At 45.3% G+C, this 24,358-nt stretch overlaps 2 protein-coding genes across 4 annotated transcripts in view; both read left to right on the top strand.

Moving 5' to 3' along the window:
• Positions 1-15,926, top strand: part of STIM1 (stromal interaction molecule 1) — a 212,186-nt gene extending 196,260 nt beyond the window's left edge. For 2 of the 3 annotated variants that reach the window (XM_064288595.1, XM_064288597.1), the window contains 5 exons: positions 4,396-4,563; positions 5,156-5,256; positions 5,528-5,763; positions 9,262-9,328; positions 14,005-15,926. In XM_064288595.1, coding sequence (XP_064144665.1) covers positions 4,396-4,563; positions 5,156-5,256; positions 5,528-5,763; positions 9,262-9,328; positions 14,005-14,518 — 1,086 coding nt within the window. In that variant the 3' untranslated portion in view covers positions 14,519-15,926. Of the gene's footprint in view, positions 1-4,395; positions 4,564-5,155; positions 5,257-5,527; positions 5,764-7,488; positions 7,582-9,261; positions 9,329-14,004 lie in introns of all 3 variants that reach the window. The other variant, XM_064288598.1, reaches the window with a different exon arrangement.
• Positions 15,927-17,076: 1,150 nt separating this feature from the next.
• Positions 17,077-24,358, top strand: part of RRM1 (ribonucleotide reductase catalytic subunit M1) — a 43,214-nt gene continuing 35,932 nt past the window's right edge. The window contains exon 1 of the mRNA XM_003420072.4: positions 17,077-17,335. Coding sequence (XP_003420120.1) covers positions 17,317-17,335 — 19 coding nt within the window. The 5' untranslated portion in view covers positions 17,077-17,316. The remainder of the gene's footprint in view (positions 17,336-24,358) is intronic.

Raw genomic sequence — 24,358 nt, 5'->3', positions numbered from 1 at the left:
ATAACTAGAAAAGCCCCCAAATGTTTGAAGATTAAGCAAAACATTTCTAAATAACCAAGGGTCAAAAAAAAAAAAAAAAAATCACAAGGAAAATTAGAAAACCTTTTGAACTAGATGAAAATGAAAATGTGAAATATGAAAACTTATTAACTGCAGCTAAAGCAGTGCCGAGAGGGAAATCTGTAGCTCTAAATGCCTATATCAGTCAAGATTAAAAGTTAGAAAAATAAAAGCAAGTTAAAATTAAAAAAAAAAAAAGAAGTGCAAACCCTCTGTACTGAAAACCACAGAACAGTACTGAGAGAAAGGAAAAAGACCTAAATATATGGCAAGATAAACTATACTCATGAATTGGAGGAGTCATTTGGTTAAAATACCAATTTTCCCCACATTGCTCTCTAGATTCAATGCAAACACAATCAAAATTTCAGCAGCCTTTTTTTTTTTTTTTTGAAGGGGGAGGTCATAGGGAGGACAGCAGAATGACTAATACAGAAATGCAAAGGCCCTAGAATAGCCAAGTTACTTGATAGTACCAGATATCAGGACTTACTGTAAGACAATGTGTGTAAGGATAGACAAATAGATTGTAGAACTGGAACAGAGATCCCAGAATGATCACCTGATTTTCAGAACTACTACAATTCAATCAAGAAAGGACAATCCTTTCAATAAAAGTTGCTGAACTAATTGAAAACTTGGCAGAAAAAAAAAGAACCTTGATCCCCTACTTCATATCATATGGAAAAATTAACTGGAAATAAACCAGATCCGTCAATGTGAACAATAAAACAGTAAAGCTTCTAGAAGAAAATTTAGGAGACTATCTTGGGGATGGGGAAGATTGCTCAAACAAGACACAAAAAAGCACCAACCATTAAATACAAAAAAAGATTGATTAAATGGAACTTCATTAAAATCAAGAACTTCTGTTCATTGAAAGATAATCTTAAGAGAGTAAAAAAGCAAGCCACAGGTGGGAGAAGAGAGATATGTATATATATCTACACACCGCTCTTCACGATGGCTGTGCCATTTTGCACTCCCACCAGTAGTGGATGAGAGTTCCAGTTTCCACACAACCTCACTGACATTTGTTCTTTTCTGTTTTTTTTTTTTTAAAAGCCATCCTAGTGGAAGTGAAATGATATCTCATTGTGGTTTTGTTTTGCATCTCTCCGATGGATTGAAGTTTTACACATATTTTGGTTATTAGATTCTTATTGGATATATGATTTCTGAAGATATTCTCCCAGTTGGTAGCTAGTCTTTTCACTTTTTTGGTAAAGTCTTTTGATGAACAAAAGTTTTTAATTTTTATGAGGTCCCATTTATATCTTTTACTGTTTGTGCTTTTGTTATTATATTAGATAATCCATTGCTAAAAGCTAGGCCTGACAGCATTGCCCCTGCATTTTCTTCTAAGAGTGTTCTGGTTTTAGTTTTTCACATTTAAGTCTTTAATCCATTTTGAATTTTTTGATGTGAGGCATGGATCTTGTTTCGTTTTTCTTCATATGGAAATCCAACTTTCCCAACAAGGTTTATTGAAGAGACTCTTCTTTCTCCATCAAATCGACTTCCCATACCCGTTGCTGTCCAGTCGATTTCGACTCATAGTGACCCTATAGGACAGAGTAGAACTGCCCATAGAGGTTCCAAGGTTTCCTCAAATGGACTTAAACCTAAGCCAAACCCACTACCGTCGAGCCAATTCTGACTTATAGCGACCCTATAGAACGGACTTAGCACCCTTTAAAAAATCAGTTGAGCAAACATGTGTGGGTTTGTTTCTGGACTCTCAATTCTATTCCATTGGTCTATGTGTTTATTGTTATAATAGTACCAGGCTATTTTGATTATTGTAGCTGTACAGTATGTTTTAAAATGAGGAACTGCGAGTCCTCCTTTGTTCTTCTCTTTCAACATTACTTTGCCTGTTCAGGGCCTCTTACCATTCCATATAAAGTTGAGGATTGGTTTTTCCATTTTTGTAAAGGAGACTATTGGAATTTTGATAAGAATTACATTGACTCTGTAGATCACTTTGGGTAATATTGACATCTTAGCAATATTAAATCTTCCAATCTATGAACATGAAACATCTTTCCATTTATTTAAGTCTTCTCTAATTTCTTTCAGCAGTTTTTTATAATGAAAATAGTTTTGACCTCACAGATGCTCTTGGGGTCTTGGGGACACCCAGGAGTCCCAGGATCATACTTAGAGACCTGTAGACCTAGCCCTTGTTGCTTCTACAGCTCTCTGATGTCTTTGAAAATACTGTTTTCATAATTTATACAGCTTTTTCTAGTTCTTGTATTAGAGCAGAATTGTTCTTCTGCAGTTGCCCTTCTGCATCCTACTGGGAAGTGGAAGTCAGGTGATAATCTTTAAAATATGTAAATCAGTGGCTGCGTATTAGAATCATTTGGAGAGCTTTAAACATTTTTTGAGGCCCATGACAGCACCCCAGATCAATGAAATCAGAATCTGTGCTTTGGGACCAGACATCAGTATTTTTAAAGTTCCCCAGGTGATTCCGGTGTGTGACAAGGTTGAGACCCACTACCATAGACTAAAAGAATAAAAATCCATCGACTTGATTCTGACTTATGGAGACTTCACATGTGTCACAGTAGAACTGTGCTTCATAGGGTTTTCGGTGACCAATTATTTAAAAGTAGATTGCCAGGCCTTTCTCCAAGGTGTCTCTGGGTGGACTCAAATCCCCAACCTTTTGCTTAGCAGCCTAGTGCATTAGCTGTTTGTACCACCCAGGGAATTCAGACTAAAAGACTTGACTATCTCACTTTGACTTAACTTGTTCCAGCCATTATCTGTTGTGTTCGTCTCTTTCAGGCTTTCATTACTTGTGTGTGGCAAGAGGTGTCTATCTTTGTTTCTCTTCCTCCCGTCTCCCTATTCTGTAATTCTTTCTCTTATTCAACAGTTTTTGAACCTGCTAGGCCAGTCCATTTGTGTGCCTCTCCCACCATCATGCTTCCCTGTATCCACTCCCTTTTCTCTGTGCATTCTCCCCTTGTTAGCTTATCCCATTCCTTTAACTGCCTTTAATATAGAACTTGATTATAAATTTTCAGACTTAGTGTATTAGTCTCCAAGGTATCTGTTCTTCATTTTAAATCTTGAAAGCAAGGGGTGCAGCATTTTACAGTTTCTTTTTCAAGAAATGAAAACCAAGTGAAGGCCGGCCCTCTCATTGGCCCTCGAAGGAATAATGGTGTTCTGTTCTTAGCTAAAGCACTCCTGGTCTGTCTTAGGCTATAGAGAGGACCTCAGGCTTGCTGTGGGATACTTGCTTCATTGGCTGAAGTTGGGGATAAGGAGACTGCTCTCAATCCCTTTTCTCTGGGATCCTGGCTAGCGGAAGGTCAGTTTCCAGATGGGGGAGTTGGGGATCACTTATGCTGGTAATCTGGGTGAGATAGCAAGGAATCCAGTCTGTACGTCTCTATATACTGTCAGATCTCTTATACTGAGTGCTTTGTTTCTGCTTCATTGTGCACTCTGCAGAGAAGTCAACGAGGAGGTTTCTGCTTACACACTGGTCTTTTCATGCCTCTGCGGTCAATGCCCATGTTAGATGTGGACATGCTTATTGTCTCCCCACCTTGTAGAGTTCTCTTCAAAGCCTATGTGCTATGCTCGATGAGAGAACTACATGACAAAGTCTCAGCACTAGAGGAGACTTTGGAGAGCACTCAGGCCAATCCCCTCTGGAGTAGCAATCATTTTCAAGGTTCCTCTGACACGAGCTCTTCATATACCTACCATGATGGAGAGCTCACTCTCTATTGAGGTAACCCCTTTACTTATGGTTTGGTTTTACATGGGAGAAAGGCCTTCCCCACACTCAATTGAGATCTGCTATAGGAAGCATAGGGTCATACAGCCAGCTGAGTGACAGACCAGTGACCATAACCAGCTTTTCAGACTCCCAACCAAATGTTTTTTCTGCCACATTGTGATGTCTTGAGGTGCAAGCACAGACCCCCAACTGTCAGAAGGAAGATTTTCTGAGCTGGCCTGTACCTCAAGAGAGCAGGGAAGATTGCTGAGTTTGATTGTATGACCAGGAGAGTCAACTGATGTGATGGGAAAAAGAGCACTCGTCAGGGAGCAAAAAGATCTCAATTTGAGTTCTGGTTGATACTATTGACTGTGTGACCTGGAGTTAGCTTACTTTCCTTCTCTGAGCTTGTTTCCTTATATATAAAATACGGAGATTAATTCTTGCACTTTCTGCCACTGAGGGAGTTGTAAAGCTCACATGGGATAGGCATAAGAACTGTGAACTCTGAAGCATCATCCAGAAATGTTGGAGAAGGTGGTAGTGGTAGTAAATGGACTCATATCCTTCTGGCTGCACAGGTTCGGGAGGCCTTGAGGAAAGCGGAGAAGGAACTGGAGTCGCACAGCTCATGGTATGCTCCAGAAGCCCTTCAGAAGTGGCTGCAGCTGACACATGAGGTAGAGGTGCAGTACTACAACATCAAGAAGCAAAATGCCGAGAAGCAGCTGCTGGTGGCCAAGGAGGGGGTGAGACCTACCCTCCCGATACTTTCTTTCTTCCTCCCTACTCTCTTCATTGCCCTCCTCCCTTTTACCTATCCTTCACCCTTTTCTCTGCCTCTGTTTGTCCTTCCCACTGGGCACCTCAAGTGTTTAGATGTTATCAGGAAAAAGAGATCACCTGGTGCTGGGTTCTGTTTCTTTTCCTAAACGTGTAAGAGCTCCTGATAATGTCCTCAAGCTTCTGGAGGAGGGAATGGGGGTATGGGGGTGCTTCCACCTGCCTTCTGAGAAAGATGAGGCCAGTGGAGACAGGTAGAGGGAGGGCTCTGCCAACTGTAGACTACCAGCCCCAGACTTCCACGGGGACAGAGAGCCTCCTGGGGCCAGGGTACTGTCAGGAGACCGCTTTGCTTCTTTTATTTCCTCTATTGCTTCCCCTCCCACCCTTTTCCATTCCTTTGCCTTCCTTTTTCCCTTTCCTTCCTTCTTCTCTTCCTTTTCCTTGTACAGCCTAAGCTCTGCTAGGAGGAGGGGAACCCAGTCATAGAAGGGCCTTTCTCATTTCTTCTAACCTCTAATCCCTGCTCTCCTTAAGCTGGGGGTCTCATCTTTGCAGGCTGAGAAGATAAAAAAGAAGAGAAACACTCTCTTTGGCACCTTCCACGTTGCCCACAGCTCTTCCCTGGATGACGTGGATCATAAAATCCTAACAGCTAAGTAAGTAGCTCTGGCAATGCCTGTACCATCCTCAGAGCTTTGGGGATCTACAGGGTTTCTAATCCCAGTTCTATTCGTTCACTGTTGGAAGGACAGCTCTGTTCTCCTGCTGTAGCCCTTGTTCAGCTCTCACCTAGCTCTTAAGTTTATGATTCTGTTGTTTTTCTGATTCACATTGTATCTTCCTAACTTGTTCCTCCAAGAAGAGCCCTCATTTTTCTTGGGGCTTCCATTCAGCCCATGCCTGCAATTCTCTTTCATTTGTCTTCAGGCAAGCACTGAGTGAGGTGACAGCAGCACTGCGAGAGCGCCTGCACCGCTGGCAACAGATCGAGATCCTCTGTGGCTTTCAGATTGTCAATAACCCTGGCATCCACTCACTGGTGGCTGCCCTCAACATAGACCCCAGCTGGATGGGCAGCACCCGCCCCAACCCTGCCCACTTCATCATGACTGACGACGTGGATGATATGGATGAGGAGATTGTGTCACCCTTGTCCATTCAGTGTAGGTGACCTCTTCCGTGGGGGTGAGGGAAGGAGCCTTTGACGCACAGGTTGATAAGTCCTTGGTCTCTGCTGCAGCTAAATAGCACATGAGGCAGATACCAAGTACGATAGTATAACTCATGGTCTTGGTTAATAAAGCTCAGTTGCATCAGGGTATTTTTTTATAACGGTCTTTTTGCCGATTTTCCTTGCTGTATGCTCTGTCTGCCTCTCTGGGTCTATTGTGTTATATGTGTCTCCCTTCACTCTTTGTTTTTCTTTATCTCTTTATCTTCCTTTTTCTCCTATCTACCTTTATAAAGATAATCTCTATTACCCGTTGCTGTCAAGTCGATTCTGACTCATAGCGGCCCTGTAGGACAGAGTAGGACTGCCCCATAGAGTTTCCAAGGAATGCCTGATGGATTTGAACTGCTAACCTTTTGGTTAGCAGCTGTAGCACTTAACCACTACACCACCAGGGTTTCCAGTCTCCTTTAGTGGTTTATAATGTAAATATGGCATTCATTTTGACTATTTATGGCATTTGTTTGTTTTTATCTTATGTTCCTTATTCCTAATTGCTGGAAACCCTGGTGGTGTAGTGGTTAAGTGCTATGGCTGCTAACCAAAAGCTCGCCAGTTCCAATCTACCAGGCACTCACTGGAAACTCTATGGGACAGTTCTACTCTGACCTATAGGGTCACTATGAGTTGGAATCAACTTGATGGCAGTGGGTTTTTTTTTTTTTTTTGGTATTTTTAATTGCTAAAGTAGGTGAGTGGAATGGTGTCTGTCTTTTTCTTTGCCTTTTTGTGTGACGCCCCATGAAGTATATAGTCCCTTAAAGCGATAGAGACCTAAGTCCTCCAAGCCGGAGAGGCATTCTTGCCCAGGAGGAATCTCCTGCATAAGCATGTCTGGCTTCCCACCTGAACTCTTGGACCTCCCCTCCACTGTCCTGGGTCTTGCCTCTCCTCTCCCCTGCGTGTGGTGAGGGCTGAGTAGAGCAGTGCCAAAAGGGATAACACCCATGGGAGTTCTTTAGTGAATGAAGGGAATTTTCCCTTACTGACTCACAGTTGAATTTTCTTTAGACCCAAGGCTCTTATAGGTAAATGTTGTCGTTAGGTGCCATCAAGTCGATTCGGACTCATAGCAACCCTATGTACAACAGAACAAAACGCTGCCCGATCCTGTGCCATCCTCACAATCGCTGCTATGTTTGAGCCCATTGTTGCAGCCACTGTGTCAATCCATCTCATTGAGGGTCTTCTTCTTTTTTGCTGACCCTCTTCCTTAACAAGCATAATTACAGGTAAATAGAATAGGCTTTTATGGAAAAGCTGTTGTCGCAGGCCCTTATCCCACCAGTACAGGGAGATGGCAGAAAGCTGGGGCTGGGCTAGGGGCTCACTTTCAGAAAGCCAGATTCCTGCTCCAGACAGGATTTATTTGTAAGTTTCCTCAATGATTCTTTGCCCCTGGCCAAGCATCTTTGCCTCCCTGATCAGACTCTTAGCCAAAAGACCTAACAGGGTTAGGATCAGTGACAGGCAGTGTGTGCTTCTGTCTTACTGATCTAAAGGCTCCTACGTTCTCCAGGTTGGGGGAGGGACCTTTATTAGCTCTGAACTACCTGCTCCTTATCCCCTGGCCCTTCCCTTACCCCATTGATGGACAGGCTGAAGCCCTCTGTAAATCAGATTCTCTTCTCCTTTTGGCCTGGCTGTTGGACCCTAGATGCTGCCTGGCTGATGGGGCGTAGGTTCAGTGACCGCTCTCTCTGCTCTGCATCCGCCGGCTCGGATGATCAGTCCCTCTGGAAATACCCGGGTTTGAGGAGCCCCTTTGGGGCTTTTGTTTTTCCCATTTTTGGGACTAAACCAACACTCCTACCCCACGGGCCCCTTTCCTGCCTGCCTTACACCTCTGCCTGCTTCCCCTATCCCTCAGCACTGTCCCTACTAACTGCAAGGAGGGTTCGGGGGCAAGAAGAATCAGCCTGATCAGCTGAGGGCAAGAGAGAGAGCACCCATGGTGACAGAAGGCTTAGGCTTCTCCCTTCAGCCCGGATAGGCAGATATCCTGATGGCCCTTCTTCAGCTGGGCTGGGATGGAGAGAGGGAAGGAGAGATCACCCTCCTCTTTTCTTTTTTTCATGTATTTCCCCTTCCTCCTTGTTTTCTTCTTCTTTCTCCCTCATCCCCTACCTTTTCCATGCTTTCTGTTACCCTTCAGCCTTCTTTTCATGCCTTGAAAGCCACCAGCCATCAAAGCCCTGCCACCTCAACTCTCCATCACCACGGAATTGTGCTCTTTCCCTGGTGGCCCTTTCAAGGCTCCTGCACCCTTGTAACCTGGCCCATTCTCCCACCTGTAGGGAGAAGGCAGGGTGACCTATCTATCAGGGTAGAGAAGAAAGAACAAAAGTCTGAGTTCTCTTTTAAGCTGCAGCTAGGAGTGAGCCCAGGGGATCCCCTTGGGGATGAGCTCTATCACATTCCTGAGTTACTTGGTGCCCTTCACTGGGCATGGTGACCTTCATCTTCTAAGAGTCTGACTTGCAGCATTGATCCAAGAGCTGGTTGTTTGTTGTTTACATGCTTATTGGGTGAAATTTGGAAAATAAATAAGAGTAAATATGAGCAGAAGAAAGGCATCCATTTTGCTGTATTTCAGCATCTTCTCTTTCAGTGAAAAAAAGATAATAACCACTACCATTTATTAAGTGCCAGCAAAACTGTGTCACGTACTTTAAACATATTGTATAGAACCTTCAAAACAACCCTGCGGGATTTTATAAATTTGGAAATAGACTCAGAATGTAGAAGTAAGTTGCTCAAGGTCACACAACTAGAAAGTGGAAAGGCTTGGTTTCAAGCTCTAGACTCTTGTACTCCAAAGCTCAAGGTTTTTCTATTACATATGATTTTGTATCCTGTTTTTTTTTTCAACTTTGCATTTTAATAGGTATTTCCCATGTTCTTAAAATCTTTTCATAAGCATCATTTTTAATAGCTCTCTAGTCTTCCAGCAACTGGATATTATTCTTTCATTGTTCCACCTTTATGTTTACTTTCATACAGTTATTAAATTATGTGATGCACGTGTTTGTATACAGATCCTTGTCGAAGTTGTGAATTATTATCTGAGGTTGGCTTTCTAAAAAGGCTGGTTCTTAGTGCTCTCCCGGACCTTGCCCCAAGCCCCTATCCTACCCTCCCTTGCCTGTGTTCTCCCACTAACTGCCTTGCCACTTCCCTTTATAGTAACATTGATCTTAGGTCTCCTTCCATTGGAATTGCCACTAAAACTGACCTGAGCACCTCATCTTCAATTTCCCCTTCCTTTCAGGACCCTTGGTGGGAGGTTTCTGGGAGGAGGTGCCCCATTCTCCAGATTAGGCACCAAAGGCCCAGAGTGGTCTCCAGCAGGCATTTCTCCATGGGCAACCCTGTTTGCCTGCCAGCCCAAATCCTGTCCTTCCTCACACTTTCTTCACTCTCCTTGCAGCCCCCAGCCTGCAGAGCAGTGTCCGGCAGCGCCTGACGGAACCACAACATGGCCTAGGATCTCAGAGGTTGGTAGAGGGTGAGGCTGGCCACTTCTTGACAAGCCGGGTATCTCTGCGGCGAATGCGCAGCCTTTCATCTGGACAGTCTTTCAGTTCTGAAGGCCACGGGACCAGCCCTCCATCTGCCTCTGCTTCTTCTTCCTGCTGCTCTTCCACCACCACCAACACCACCATCAACACCGTCCATGTCCACCCTGTCTATTACCACCACAGCACTTCCTATTTCCTCCAGATGGAGGCCTACCCTGACCCACCCCCTTCTGATAGCACCGCTGTGATGCCTGGGCATTCAGAGAGCTTGGGGTATCAGCTGTCTCTCTTCTCTTCCTTTCTTCCCTTCCCTCCCTTTCTGCTGTTTTTACCTTGTTTTCTGTCTGCTGGCTGCTGCTTGGTCAGTTGTGAGTATGTGTGTAATGGGGAATCTTCTCCTTGTCCTGTCCTTTCCTTGTTCTGAGATTCCTTCCTAAGAGCAGCATAACTCCCTACACCTTTCTCCCCTGCTTTGTCAGTCTGGAGTTTGCTGCCTCTAAAAATGAATAACAGCCCCCCTTCCTCTCAGCCCTATAGCACTTTGGACTAAAATACACACTTTCACGTCAATTATATAAGTGGAGCCCCCAGTTCGTTTACTTCTTCAGCAAACATTTGTTGGTATCTACTCTGTGCAAAAAAAAAAAAAAAATTTTTTTTTTTTTACTCTGTGCAGTCCCATCACTGACCACAGTCTGGTCTGGGAGAAGTACATAAATAATTATGGAACAATTGGATAAGTGCTGTGGGGGTGTTGAGGAGGGAATGACTAACAGTATGCACCTGGGATGGAACACTTCATGAAAGAGATGACATTTGTGCCAACACCTTGTGTGTAGGGAAAGAAGAAAGAGTATTTTAGGTAGAGGAAACATGTGCAGAGGCATGGAGATTCAAGAGAATATGATATATGTGAGGCTAGAACATTGGGATGCTTTGGTGGGAAGGGGTTGCAGATGAGGCTAGAATGATGAAGAGCCCTGAAAGGCTAAGGGCTTTGGCCTTTACCCTTTAAGAGATGGAGAGCTGCAAAAAGGTTTCTAAAAGAAAGGCAATTGGTCAGATTTGCATTTTAGAAATACCGTTTCAGTGGCATGTACAAAAAAGGGGTTGGAGGAAGAGACTGCAGGAATATAGAAGCCATTACACACCTAGCTGCTAACCAAAAGATTGGAGGTTCTGAGTCTATGCAGAGGTGCCTCGGAAGAAAGGCCTAGTTTTACTTTCGAAAAATCGGCCATTGAAACCCCTATGGAGCACAGTTCCACTCTGACACACATGGGGTCGCCATGATTGGATTGACTCAATGGTAACCGTTTAACTGGCAGTAGACCAGTAGGGAAGGTAACAAGGTTTTGGGGTGGAAGAGAGGATTAATTTGGTGGCTGGCTTCAGAGGATGAAGGAGAGAGAAAAATCTAGGATGACACTCACCTTTGTAGCTTGGGTGACTGAATGGATGTAATACCGTTCAGGGAGTTAGGGAAAAGAAGAGAGGAAACAGGTTTGGCGGGGACAAGAAAATTTTGGCTTTGGACAAGAAAAATTTACAGGTAGGGTAGGAATTAAAATACTCATTCTGAAAGGTTAAAATTTCCCCCCAAGTCTCATAGCTAATTAGGAGCAGAACACAAACTACAACTTGTTTTTCCATCCTAGGACACTCTGTTGGACAGTTTTGTCCTTCTACAAAGTCTGAATAAGTGACCTGCAAAAGAATTGGTGAAAGACTTTCTCCCAGTGCAAGGACTTTCCCTGCTAATACCTCAAAATGCTAGGCTGCAGTCAGGAATAGTAGCCTTGACCTTGCCTGGAACAAGCTTAGGGGACCCTCAGAAAGTCCCTCTCCCCTGGAAGGACCTCTCTTCTCTGAAGTTGTGATCATAATCAGTCCTGGCCTCTGGGCTGTAGCTTGCTTTCCCTGTTGCTTCCTTTTGGTCCTGCCTCACTCTGGTACCAACCTCTGTCACTCTGACCCTTGAACCTCTGGATAGTTATCCCTGGGGGCTTGTTCCTTTCTCTTCCACAGAAGGACTGCCTTTACTAGGGTCATCACTCGGCAGAGCTATTCATCTTCACTCTCATCCTCATTTTCATCCAAAAGCCTAGGCAGGGCGACTGCTCCTCCCAGTACAGACGGAGAGGGCTGAATGGGGTTGGGGCCTGGAATCTCGTGCCTCCAGAACTAAGCTGAGGGCAGAGGGGAGGAGGGGTGGGAAGGTGCCTGCGTCCACCTGGCCTGTTCACTGCTTAATTTTCTTTTGCACCATGCATCAGAGGATCGGCTCTAAAGGCAAACAGGCTCTCTAGTAAGGTTAGTAGCTTGGGGATGGGAACCTAAGGCAGCCCAGCCTTTGGGGAGGGACACCCTTGGCCTGAATGGTCTCAAAGATTCAGGGAAGGAAGGTGAGCCTGCACTAGTTGGCCTTTTCCCTTCTATACCTACTCAGGTTTCCTCCCAGGTTCTTCTCTTGCCTTGGACGTCTCAGCTTTTTAGTTGATAAGGGAGACATGGAGGTATAGGGGGATGGGAATGAAGACCAAATGTAGCTGCAGGCCAGGAGGAGTTAGGCTGGGAGGGCCTCAGCCTCTTGACCTCTCTTCCTTGATGTTACAAAGCTAGGTTTCTAGGATCCTCACCTCCTCAGCTTAGAGGGCCCTTTCTCCTTGTGCAGTTGTTCCCCAGAATTTCCTTGACACCTTGCTCAGTGCTTTGTGTGTGTGGAGAAGACAGGAGATGGAGAGGATCATTTTGGGGCACAGGTAGACAGGATACACTTATGTAGAATCCAGGATGGTATTAGATGTATGAGATCAAGTAGGAGACTGAATATTGGTAAATGCTGGAATATGTGGCTGGAACAGTGTTTGTAGAAGAGAGGTAGGAGCTGGAATCGTTCTCTCTGCTCTCCCATGTCTCGAGGAAGGTACTGGCCCACAGGGTGGCTGCTTAGTTAGTTGTTTCCTACTAAGACTTAAATCTGCAACAGCTATGAGCTAACCCCATGCTTTTGCTCATTTCAGGGCCCCAGTGCCCTCCTGGCTTCCAGCCTTCAGCATCCTTCTTTGCAGATCCTGTGGTACTCTCCTCTCCCATTCATGACTCCTTTCCTTTGGCCTCCTGACTCACATGTTTAAACATTTCCCTTAGCCCCATCCTCTGCCCCTGCCATGGGTTCTCAGGCCTCTGGGAAGCAGAAGGAGGGTTCATGGACAGGTTTCAGGACCTCCATATCTACCCTTTTGTCTGTAGAGGCAGTAGGGGGTGGCATCCAGAACTAGTTCATAGCCTTCTTAGGAACAGCCAGCCACTTAAAGGGTCTCAAGTTCCTAGTTAAGCCTCTGCGTGTGCATGTCCAGTGTGCAGTGGCATGTCCCCATAACTCAAGCCTTGCAAAAAGAAGCCCCTTGTGACTCGCCCACATGCAGCCCCCTTCCAGCTTGACTGGCCTCATCATCTTCATTCCCTCAATACTTTCTACATTTACAAGTGCTTTGCCAACATATTAAAAAAAAAAAAAAAAACCCAGTTGCCAACATATTAGATACTCTGAAAAGTCTTGCAAAAGCACTGAATTGATATTATCTTCATTTGGCCAAAATTGAGGACCAGCAAAGTTAGATAACTTGTCCAAGATCACATAGCAAACCTCAGGCAGAGATGGAAATCGAACCAGATGGAAATCTAGACTCCCAGAGTTCGTCTGAACCACTGCCTCTTAAAGGCCAATGCCTGTCTTTCTACACCTTCCTATAGTCTCTCTGTCAGCAGAGCTCTGAAAGACACCCCACCCTTCCTGCTGCCACCACAGAGTACTGTTTCTACTCTTACAACATTTTTCTCTGTGACCTCATTTGAGTCCTATGAGAGGGTTGGAAGTGTCAGCATCCTGGCCTTTCCGGGTTGGCAAGGGATTGTTTGCAAGGCTATTCTTTCTCCTTCCTAGCCTGGGTCAGGCCCACTGACTGCATGTGCCCTGTTCCTTGGGGCCTGGCCCAGAGCTGGATGTATCCCCGGGTGACAGAAATAGGTGGGGGAGGAAGCCATTGGAAATGGTGGCTTAGAGGTGGGTCAGAAATAGATGGTTCTGTGTTAGCTTAGGTTTGAGTCCTAAGAAATTGAGCCAGCTATGGGAAGGAGGATATTTTATTGAGAAGGACACCTATAGGATTTAAGCTTATAATTGCACCAACTTAGGGCTTGGGCATTCAGCAGGAGAGCCCTTTGCCAGGCAGATGATCATATAATGACATTTGTTTTTGTTTCTTATTGTCTGTCTCTTCTCTCCCCTCACTTTCCCTTTTTTTTTTTTTTCCTTTCACCCCTTGGTCCTTCTTATATCTATCTGCTTTTCCTTTTGCTCTTCTCCCTCCCCAATTCTACGGTCTCTTATTCAATCTATCCCCATTCTCTCTTCCTGTCTCCTCTTATCTTGTACCTCTGGCCTGCTCAACTTCCTTCCTTCTGTTCCTCTTTCCTCTCTCCTTCCCACCTACCTGTTCATTCTATTTTCTTTCTTCTGTCCCTCTTTCCATCCTCATTATCCTGCCCTGTCCTTGTCTTCTCATATTGTCCTTTTCTCTTCCTCAACTCTTTCCCTGTCTCCTATCCTGTGTGTGTCCTTTTCTTTCTCTCTTCCCGGTGTCTTGCAGGGATTTGACCCATTCCGATTCGGAGTCCTCCCTCCATATGAGTGACCGCCAGCGAGTGGCCCCCAAGCCTCCTCAGATGGTCCGTGCTGCAGATGAGGCTATCAGTACCATGACTTCCAATGGCAGCCACCGGCCGATTGAGGGGGTCCACCCAGGGTCTCTGTTGGAGAAACTGCCTGACAGCCCTGCCCTGGCCAAGGCACTACTGGTGCCGAACCATGGGCTGGATAAGGCCCACAGCCTGATGGAGCTAAGCCCCTCAGCCCCACCTAGTGGCTCACCACGTTTGGATTCTTCCCGTTCTCACAGCCCTAGTCCCCTAGACCCAGACATGCTGTCTTCAGTTGGGGACACCCGAGCCCTGCAAGCCAGCCGAAATACACGCATTCCCCACCTAGCTGGCAAGAAGGCTGTGGCTGAGGAGGATAACGGCTCCATTGGCGAGGAGACAGACTCCAGCCCAGGCCGGAAGAAGTTTCCCCTCAAAATCTTTAAGAAGCCTCTTAAGAAGTAGGCAGGATTGGGGTGGTAGTGGTGGGACAGCTTGTCCTTTTCTGGATCTTCTGCCTCTCCATCCCCTACCCCCAAGATACCAAGGCCCTAGAGTGGGGCATGGGAGGGGCTGGCCCAGGGGCCTGGGCACTGTACATACCCACTCCCCTTGTCCTTGGGTCCTTCAACATTATTTATTAACTGACCACCATGGCCTGCCTGCCCTGACTTCCTTCCACCCATGGGCTGCTGCTGTCACTCCCTCTCCACTTCAGTGCATGTCTTAGTTGCTCTCCCCTCCACCTCCTCAGCTCTCAGCTCCACCTCTGGGGTCCAGCTTTTGCCTCTGCTGTCCCAGTTTTGAGGTTTGGTTTCTTGTTTCTCTCTGTCTTCTGCTTCCAGGCCCCTCCCCTCCTCTACTCCTCAACTTCCCCTAGCAGCTTTGGGGAAGATAGGTGGAGTAACTTCTGACGCTTGTGTCTCAGATCAGTCCCACCCCACCACGGTGGTTCTTTTTGCCCCAGACTGGGGCTAGGACTTAGGGCCTAATCTTTGGGGTTTGTTCTTTGGGAGTGTGGTGGACCTGAAGGAACCTCTGCCTGGAGCTCCCTCAGGTCTCCAAAGATCCATGGGGAAGTGAAGCCAACTCCAGGGAACAAGCCACCAAAGACTTTTGAAGAGAGGCCAGGCTAGAGAATGGATAGGGAGAGACCTCTCTTAGTTGGAGGATGAGTAGATGCCAGACCTGTGTGCTACAAGGCAGTCACCTTTCTTTCACCCACACCTGCCACCCTCTTCCCCCTGCTTACTCACACTGCAAGAGGGTTTGTCTCTAAGAGGTGCTGCCCTAATGCTCCCCAAGCACCAATACTCCTGGGGCTCAGGACAATTGGCTGCCTGGCCATGGGAGCCACAGCCATGACATAGGGCTCCAGTGGGGCCCTGTAGCTTTTGGGCAATGATGCTGTTGCATTTGAACCAAAACAGTTTAAAAGTGAAAAAAGAAATCTGAATTTCCCAAGTGCCTGCACCACATACTCCCCTTGTCAGATCCCATTTTCATGTTTCTGCATAGCCTGGGCCAGAGGCTCCAAAAGGAGACAAGCAGTTTGGGGAAGGGTTGGCTAAGGAAGATGGTGTTGGTGAAGGTGGCTGTGTGACCACTCCCCTCTCCCTTCCCAGCCTCTAGACAACCCCCTCCCTTACCTGTTTTTGCTATGGCTGTAAAGGTATTTTCCTTCTGCCCCACTCCATGTCATGCCCCTACCCTGGGATCCTATTTGGGGCCTGGGATGGGGGTACCTGGGGCTGGTCTTAGGAGGGTGCTAGGTTGCAAACTGCCTTGTACCCTCTGGACCCTCTCATGTGGGTTTTTCTGTGCCATTTCATAAGACTCTTTGAAGTCCAATAAAGCATGTAGGAGATTTTAACCTGTGCTGGCTTTGACTCTCATTTGTGTTCTTCGTGCTCTCTGGGGCATAGCAGGCAGGGGATGAAGAAAAGACTAATCCTCCACTGTCAATGGGAAAATAAAACTTGAATGTATATACTCAGAAGCTTTCTGGGTAGGATTACAAGATAAAATACAGGATGCCCAGTTAAAGTTTACATTCAGATAAACAATTTTTAGTACAATTATGTACCATGCAATACTGGGACAATGTTTTTATTTGCTAAATCTGATATCCCTATTTCTGGGCCATCTTGACCGCAATTATCTTACAGCTTCATCTATGGCCTCCTACACCTTTAGTAGAATTACCTCATAGGGAGCTTGGGCTACATGTACAGGGCACTGAGGAACCAATGAAAGATTTTAGTGAGGGAATGCCACAGATGAGATTTCATAAAGAGCAGTTTGTGTAGCCAAGATCAGAAACTTGTACATAAGCCTTGTATATTAGGCTTCTGTTTTAGTCCCCAGATTCAAACACTCTCCAAGGGGTAGCCATTCTACCTCCACAAAGCAACAACTGCCTTATAGCTGACCTTGTCTTTGCCACCTGCCATTTTTATCCACTGGAGAGCTCTAAAAGCAAATGGGCCTTGGCCCTACCCTGTTTAAAACTCTCCCAGGGTTCTCATTTCCTTCAAGATAAAATCCAAACGTCTTTGACCTAGTAAGATTCTCTTCCAACCCTACTGAATTACAAGCTTCTGGCCAACCTAATAGCCGTAGGGCTCCCAACTGCCCCCGGTTGTAGATCCTAGGCTAGAGCCCACGTCGGACTGCAGTCTCGGGTTATCATAACGGAATAGTCATCAAAACGAGGAAATATATTTTGGATGCTGGGATTTTTGTTGTTATCTTAAAAATATTTGATCCCCGTCTTGTTTTGGCGGGAGGGCCTGACGAGCCCTGCGTGCCGTGCGCTGCTGTGGGGCCTTACGGCTTTGCCCACACTCTGCATGGCGGCGGGAGAACAGCGTTCCTGCCGGGAATATTCACAATCAATGTGGCCGCGGGACAGGCGCAGTCTCCTGCACTCTGCCCATACTCAATATGGCGGCTATTCGGGCAACCCGCTAGTCCTGCCCATCCGGCCCCGGGTATTGAACGTGTCGAGTAGCGTCATTCGAGCTCCGTCGCGCCGGTTTTGCGTCACGGGTAGCGGGAGCGGGAAGGGGATTCAGATTGCCGCGCCTCTGCTCTGGTGAGGAGAGTGCTGTCTGTCCCCAGCTCCAGTTCCTGCCCATCCTGAGCCCCTTTCCAGCAGTCCCTGGAGCACGACACTTCGCACTGTGCCACCTTCGCCATCTCGTCAACGCCTCAGCTGCAGTCCCGAGTCCAGTCTCTCAGCACCTCAGCCAGTAGCTGCGATGCATGTGATTAAGCGAGGTGAGAGGCCGGGGAAGGGGCGGCAGGGTGGGTGGGGAAGGCAGAAAGAGGACGCGGTGTGTGGGGAGGGGAGAAAAGGGACGCCGTTACCCACCGCCGCCGCCGCCGCCGCTTCCCGCCCTTCCCGCCGTCGCTTCCCGCCCTGTCAGCCTGCGCGGCCTTCTGTCTTCGATCAGCCTGCCCCCCATCCTCCCTTGGACGTTCAGTCTGCGCCCTTCGGCTTTGTCATCCTGCTGCATTTCAAAAGAACAGCCCCTACACTTTATCCAGTAGTTGCTGTGTGCGCCCAGCACTTTACAGGCTTTATTTTATTCCTCACCACGAGGCTCTGAGGTAGGGATTACTAGCTCCGCTTCGCAAATGAAGAAACTGAAGCTTGGAGAGAGGTTCGGTGACTGGCCCAAAGTCACCCCGTTAGTTGATAATGAGGCCAGGGTTCGAACCCGTAGCTGACACTAGAGTTTTATTTGAAAGGTTTATTTGAAAACTTTGGGGTTGGTAAGCTGTCCTAGGCACGTCGAGGAGCTAGGAAAGAAGGGATTCTGTACCTTACACGGGCTCCTGGCAGTTTTCTGAGCTGTTTCGTAGGTTGAGATAGAGGTGTAGAGTGAAAAAAGCAAGTATACAGTTCCCTGGAGTTTGCCCTTTGTGGGAGATTGTGTTGCCATATGCCCCAGGCATAGTCCCAAAGGAGACTTTGAGACAGGGACTACCTGTCTGTTTTTCTGACGAGAAGAGATACTGAAGGATGGCCAAGATATCTTCCGACAGGCTGGGACGGGGAAGAGCCAGGGGTTTGGACTCCTGCTCAACATTAATTTCCCATTAGACTTGCTGAGTGTCTCCTTTGTGCCCAGCCCAGTGCTTGGCTATGTGAGCTTCAAAGAGGAGACAAATCCCTGCCTTTGGAATAGGTTTAGTCGGGTTGGTAAAACAACAACACACACTTAGAGCCATATGAGACAGGTATGAACAAATTTTGAGTTAAATCTACTTGCCTGTATTAAAGTAATTATTTCAAAATTGTTAGGTTGATTTTCACCATGAGTTGATTTTTGACTCATAGTGAACTCATCTGACAGAGTAGAACTGGCCCATAAGTTTTCCAGGCTGTAGTCTTTACAGGAGAAGATTGCCAGGTCTTTATCCTGCAGAGCTGCTGGGTAGGTTTGAACCGCCAACCTCTTAGGCACTCAGTAAATTGTAGGCACTCAGCAAAGACAGGTTGTTGACTGAAATGTTCCTGTTTTGTCCATCAGGCTGTGAACATTTCAAAGACGGACTTTTCTACCTACACTTAGCATAGGACCTACTATCAATAAGCGTTCAAAGAATTAATGAGAATAATTAACGTCAAAATGTAGGATATGACGAGTGCTCTGTGTAGGCAGGTAGCCGATTTGGTTTGTCCAGACTGGTTTAACTACGTTGAAGAGATGGAAAGGTGGACAGTGGCGGCCCTTCTTTTTGTTTTTAGTACATGAGAACACTGTTCTCTGAATTTCTCCAGTCCCTCCATTTTAGCTAATGAGACTGAAGACCAAAATACATAGTCAGTTGATGTTGAGTCTACCTGGACTCATGGCAACCCCGTATGTGTCAAAGTAGAACTGCTCTGCAGCATTTTCAGTGGCTGGTATTTTGGAAGTAGATTGCTAGGCCTTTTTCCCAAGGTGCGGCTGGGTGGACTCGAACCTCCAACTTTTTGTTTAATAGCTGAGTTCGTTAACTGTTGGTACCTTATTGGTTTGTTCCTGTGAGCGAAAGTTTTTTAGGCCTTTTGAAAGAGGTATTTGAAGACATTCTTATGATAAGTCTTGTAAAAAAGATGAAATTAAAACTTGTAGACATAGATTACTTGAGTAGTTAACACCTCAGATACCTCTTTGTTGAACTTTTAACCTTTTGGGTCCACTTAGGGATAGTGTAGTTTAAAAAGCAGTACCTACAATAATCTCTAAAACGCAGGGCTTATTTTGTTTCTTATTCTTTCACAGAATGTAATTTGATCCAGATGTTTCACTGCCCTGGGCCCTACCAGTGTAACTTCAGCATCTGTTATGCTTTGATTCAGCGAGGCCTCTTAATATTAAAAATTGTACTCTTTTTTTTTTTAAATATGCTTTGCCTTTTTTTTCCTCTAATTTTTGCCATGTCAGTGTAATGGAAGACTAACTCCTGTAGTGTTTGTTAATGTAATTATTTAGGAGGGCACCTGGTGGTCAGCCTACAAGTATTTATTGAATGTGCTGGTATCTTGTTAAGCACTGTGAAGGAAATAATAGAGGGAGAAGGCAGCTCCATCTTCAGAGAGCTTACAATTGTTAGGGGTGTAGAAAGAATCCATCTGAAAATTGTTAGATAACAGAAGGGAATAGTAGATGAGTTTTTCTTATCTGCTTTATGAGCTATTTTTCCTAATGAGGGAGTATTATATCCTTCAAGGAGATAAAGGTTAAAAAATAAAAGTTAAGAACTTACAGTGAATGACAAAGTAGCCGACTGAGTTGTAAACTGTGCTTTGGAATTTAGTATAGTGTTTTCAAAACTTTGGATTCTATTCCACAGTAGAAAATGCATTTTTATATCATGACTGAGTATATACACATGTATACGTGTATATCCATAGAACTGAAACAAAAGTTCATGAAATAATACCTTCTCAAGCATTTGTTTGCACTCTGATAGCCTAGGTCCTTTCCCTTCCCCTTTCCTTCGCCTACCCTTCTTTCCTAATGCTGTTTCCGGCCCACTATATTATTTTAAAACTTCGTGTGCTGGCTTTTGTGCTGGGCACTGAGATTACAGTGGTGAGTAGGCAGGCCTGGTTACTGTTTTTGAGGATCTTAAAATCAAATGGGAAACATAGGCAAATAAAAAAGTAATTACAATAAAATATGATAAATACTCTGGTAGGTTAAGTATAGGCTTTAGGAGCCTATTCATGTAATTACTCAGAGAACATTTATTTAGCACCTCTTGGTACTAGGAATTCTTTTAGGTGCTGGGGATTCAGCAATGAACAAAGCAGGCTGGATCCATTTTCTCGTGGAGTTTACATTCTGGTGTAGATGGGAGTAGTAAGTTGTACACAAGAAACAAGAATCAGATAATTTCAGATGGTGATTAGTGAGATGAAGAGAGTAAAACCTGGCGATGTGATAAAGAATGACTGAGAAGATAGTGTTGGATTGGGCAATCAGGAAAGGCTTCTGAGGAGCTGACATTTGAGCTGAGCCCTGAATAATAAAACTGTGTGGAAATCTGTGGCCCGAATGTTCCAGGCAGAAGAAACACATCCTTGGTCTTACAGGATTAGCGAAGATGTCCTGAAAAGAATTAAAGAAGACACCTTGTAACCAAGGAGGAATCAGACAATTAGTGGATTTCAGAGGAGGCAGAGGTTAATGTGAGGTAAAATGGTTTGGGAAGGCTTCTTGGAGGTGGTGAGATATGGAGGGTGAGTAGATTTTAGATGTATGGAAAGGTGGAAGAGGGACTTTTAGGCAGAGTAAGGTATAAGCAATGATGCAGATGTGGGAGTGGAGGGCCCTATTAGGACTTAGGATATTTTATAGGTAATTATAGGCAGGAGCCCTGGTGGTGCAGTGGTTAAGAGTTCGGCTGCAAACCAAAAGGTCAGCAGTTCAGATCCACTAGCTGCTTCTTGGAAACCCTGTGGAGCAGCTCTGCTCTGTCCGATAGGGTTGCTGTGAGTAGGAATCCACTCCAGGGCACGCAACAGCAGACATTCCCTGGGTTTCGAACGAGATCTCTTCCTGAGTGTGTCTTTAAGAAATTGTAGGTAAGTCAGAATAGGTGCATACAGTTCTTATTTAGCCTCACTTCAGTGCAAGAAAAAGGAGCACTGGTGGCGAGGTGATTAAAGCAATCAACTGCTAACCGAAAGGCCGGCGGTTCGAAACCACCAGCTCCTCTGTGGGAGAAAGATGTGGCAGTCTGCTTTCCTAGAGATTGACAGCCTTGGAAACCCTATGGGGTCCCTATGAGTCAGAATTGACTCGATGGCTATGGGTTTTAGTGCAAGAAATTGCTCAAAGCGTTTCAGTGGTTTAAAAGCTGCAAGTGCAGCAAGTGAAGGTGATTGTGCTGAAGAATTTGTTGCAAGTAGGGGTTGGTTCAGTCCTTTTAAAGGGAGGGCAAATTTACATAACGTTAAAGGGTAAGTCCCAGGTTCCTAACCAGGGGACTGCCTATATAGGAAAGGGGCCAAATTAAGGAAGGCCTTGCTTGAGAGAAGAGGGTAATGTAGGCAATAAGAAGCAGGGATTAATGATGTGATAAAATCGCTTGGGTTGAAAAATTAACCAAGTGAAATGATAGACTGGAGAGCAGTGGGCCAGTGGACCTTTAAACCTTTTAAGTCTGCCTCCCCTTCTCCAATGTGAGTAAAGACAATTGCCATTATATTTTTTTGTCGGTTTCCTGATTAATTTCAAAGCTTTTGGCAGCTACAGAATTCTCAGTTGCTAATGTTGCTTTGTGGTCACTTGTCTGCCTAGTTAGCCAGTTGGTAGAGCACTGAGGACTCAGTCCCTGTGTGGGCCAGGAAATTTACTCTGTTCTAGGAAAACATTGCATCTTTAAGTCTGGTCCGTAAAGGAGATCACAGTGGTGTTCAGAAAGAGGAGGGCCACCTTAGTGCTTATAAGTCAGTGTGGAAAAAAAAGTACATATCCTATTGAGGTAGATAAGTAGTGGTTTTATTGCTCATTCAATCTTTGTCAAATGTTTGAGAACCTTGTGCCAAGCACTGAGCTAGATTTGAGAATATAGAAGTGAATGGTAAGGCCAAATGTGAACACATATTTCACATGTTGCCTGTTAGCTAGTAGTTACAGAGTATTGTAGGAACACAGAGGAGACAGAAACTAAATCAGTCAGTATGGGACACTTACATTTATTGAGTGCCTATTGTGTATCAGATAACTGTGGTCAGTGTTTTCCCTGTAAAAGCATTATTTTTTTTTTTTTAATTTTTATTGTGCTCGAAGTGAAAGTTTACAAATCAAGTCAGTCTCTCATGCAAAAATTTATATACACCTTGATATATACTCCTAGTTGCTTTCCCCCTAATGAGACACTACACTCCTTCCCCCCGCCACTCTATTTTCATGTCCATTTGGCCAGCTTCTGTCCCCCTCTGCCCTCTCATCTCTCCTCCAGACAGGAGCTGCCCACATAATAAGAGCATTATTTTTAATGAGATATAATAGTTATAACTCTACCAATGTTATAACAAAACCACTTTTTTACTTTATTTAATTATAACAATAAACTGATGAAGGCAGCTGAAATAAAAAACCCAAACCAAACCCGTTGCTGTCCAGTTAATTTTAACTCATAGTGACCCTATATGACAGAGTAGAACTGCCCCATAAGGTTTCTAAGGAGCAGCTGGTGGATTTGAATGGTCGATCTTTTGGTAAACAGCCAGGCTCTTAACCACTGTGTCAATAGGGCTCCAAGTAAAATAGGTATGATAATTAACCCCACTCTATGAATAAACATCGGTAAAATGACAGAACATGTTATGAGGTTGCCGAAGTTTAAGGCTATTTAGTGTTTGGATATGTCCACTATTCCTGGTGAGAGTAAATAAATGAAAGTTGTATGTAAACTAAAACTAAAACCAAAACCAAACCAAACCCACTGCTGTCGCGTTGATTCCGACTCATAGCGACCCTATAGGACAGGGTAGAACTGCCCGATAGCGCCTGGTGGATTTGAACTGCCGACCTCTTAGTTAGCAACTGTAGCACTTAACCACTATGCCACCAGGGTTTCTAAACTAAGACTAGAAGGACTTTTTATTGGGAAGGACTGTGATCTAAGTACAAAAATGGTGAAAGGACTGGGTAAGGTACATATGTATTTGCTTACCATATTCCCACAATATTAGAACTAAGAGTGCCTCTGGACGGTCTTGAATTATAAATAAAAAGAAATACTTCTATACATAATGTGAAATAAATTCAAAACTGCTAATTACTGTAGGAGGCCATGCAAGCAAGTTTATTATGAGGGCGTTAGAATGGAGGCAAGTTTATAAATCATTTAGCATTCAATAAATATTTGAGTGCCTACTGTGTGCTATGTGCCATTTGTGAGGACAACGAGGACAGCTGCCTCTGCCTGGGAAGTGATGTGTTTGCTAATCTGAGTAGACAGGTGTGTCATAGGCAAGTGACGCTGCTTTCTATATGACTTTGCTGCTCTGGTCGTCACCTCAGCACAGGCCTGCAGGGGCCACAGTCTCATTTTCCCACCAGCCAGACCCTGGGCACCAGGTCAATTGGGCCAAGTCTGACAAACCCAAAAAGTATCAGAAGAGGGAGGAGCACAGGGACGGACACCCCGAGGCTTGAGACAAATTCCAAAGGCAGACAAGGAGCCTTGGGCTCTGGCCCTGGTGGCGCAGTGGTTCAGTTGGCTGCTTACTGAAAGGTCAGCATTTCGAACCCACCAGCCACTCTTCAGGAGAAAAATGTGGCAGTCTGCTTCCATAAAGATTACAGTCTTGGAAACCCTATGGGGCAGTTCTATTCAGTTGTGTAGGGTCGCTATGAGTCTGAATAGACTCGACGGCATGGGTTTTGGGTACTATGTGCTCGGCCTTGGTCTAGGCATTTGGGAATACATTGGTAAATAAAACATACAAAAATCTTTTTCCTTTTGAAAGTTATATTCTAATGGGTGGCAGGGGAGCACACAATAAACATATAAGTAAACGATGTAGTATGTCAGATGGTGATAAGTACTATGGAGAAAAATAGAGCATAGAAAGGGAGGGGCTAAGAGGAGTAGGGTTATGTTTGGGGTATTGTAATTTAAAATAGAGTGATCAGGAAAGGCCTCCTTGAGAATGGAATGTTGAGCAAAGGAGATATGGATAGCAAGGAGGCCGGGGTTACCAGGGCAGAGTGAGTGAGGAGGGTGGGAGAATAGAAGGTGAAGGTGGTGGGTGGGGGAGGGGCAAAGAGCAGGTTGTGTGGGTTCTGG

The sequence above is a fragment of the Loxodonta africana genome, chromosome 7 (genome assembly GCF_030014295.1).
Source record: "Loxodonta africana isolate mLoxAfr1 chromosome 7, mLoxAfr1.hap2, whole genome shotgun sequence".
NCBI lineage: Eukaryota > Metazoa > Chordata > Mammalia > Proboscidea > Elephantidae > Loxodonta > Loxodonta africana.
This window is presented reverse-complemented; position numbering and strand designations above follow the sequence as displayed.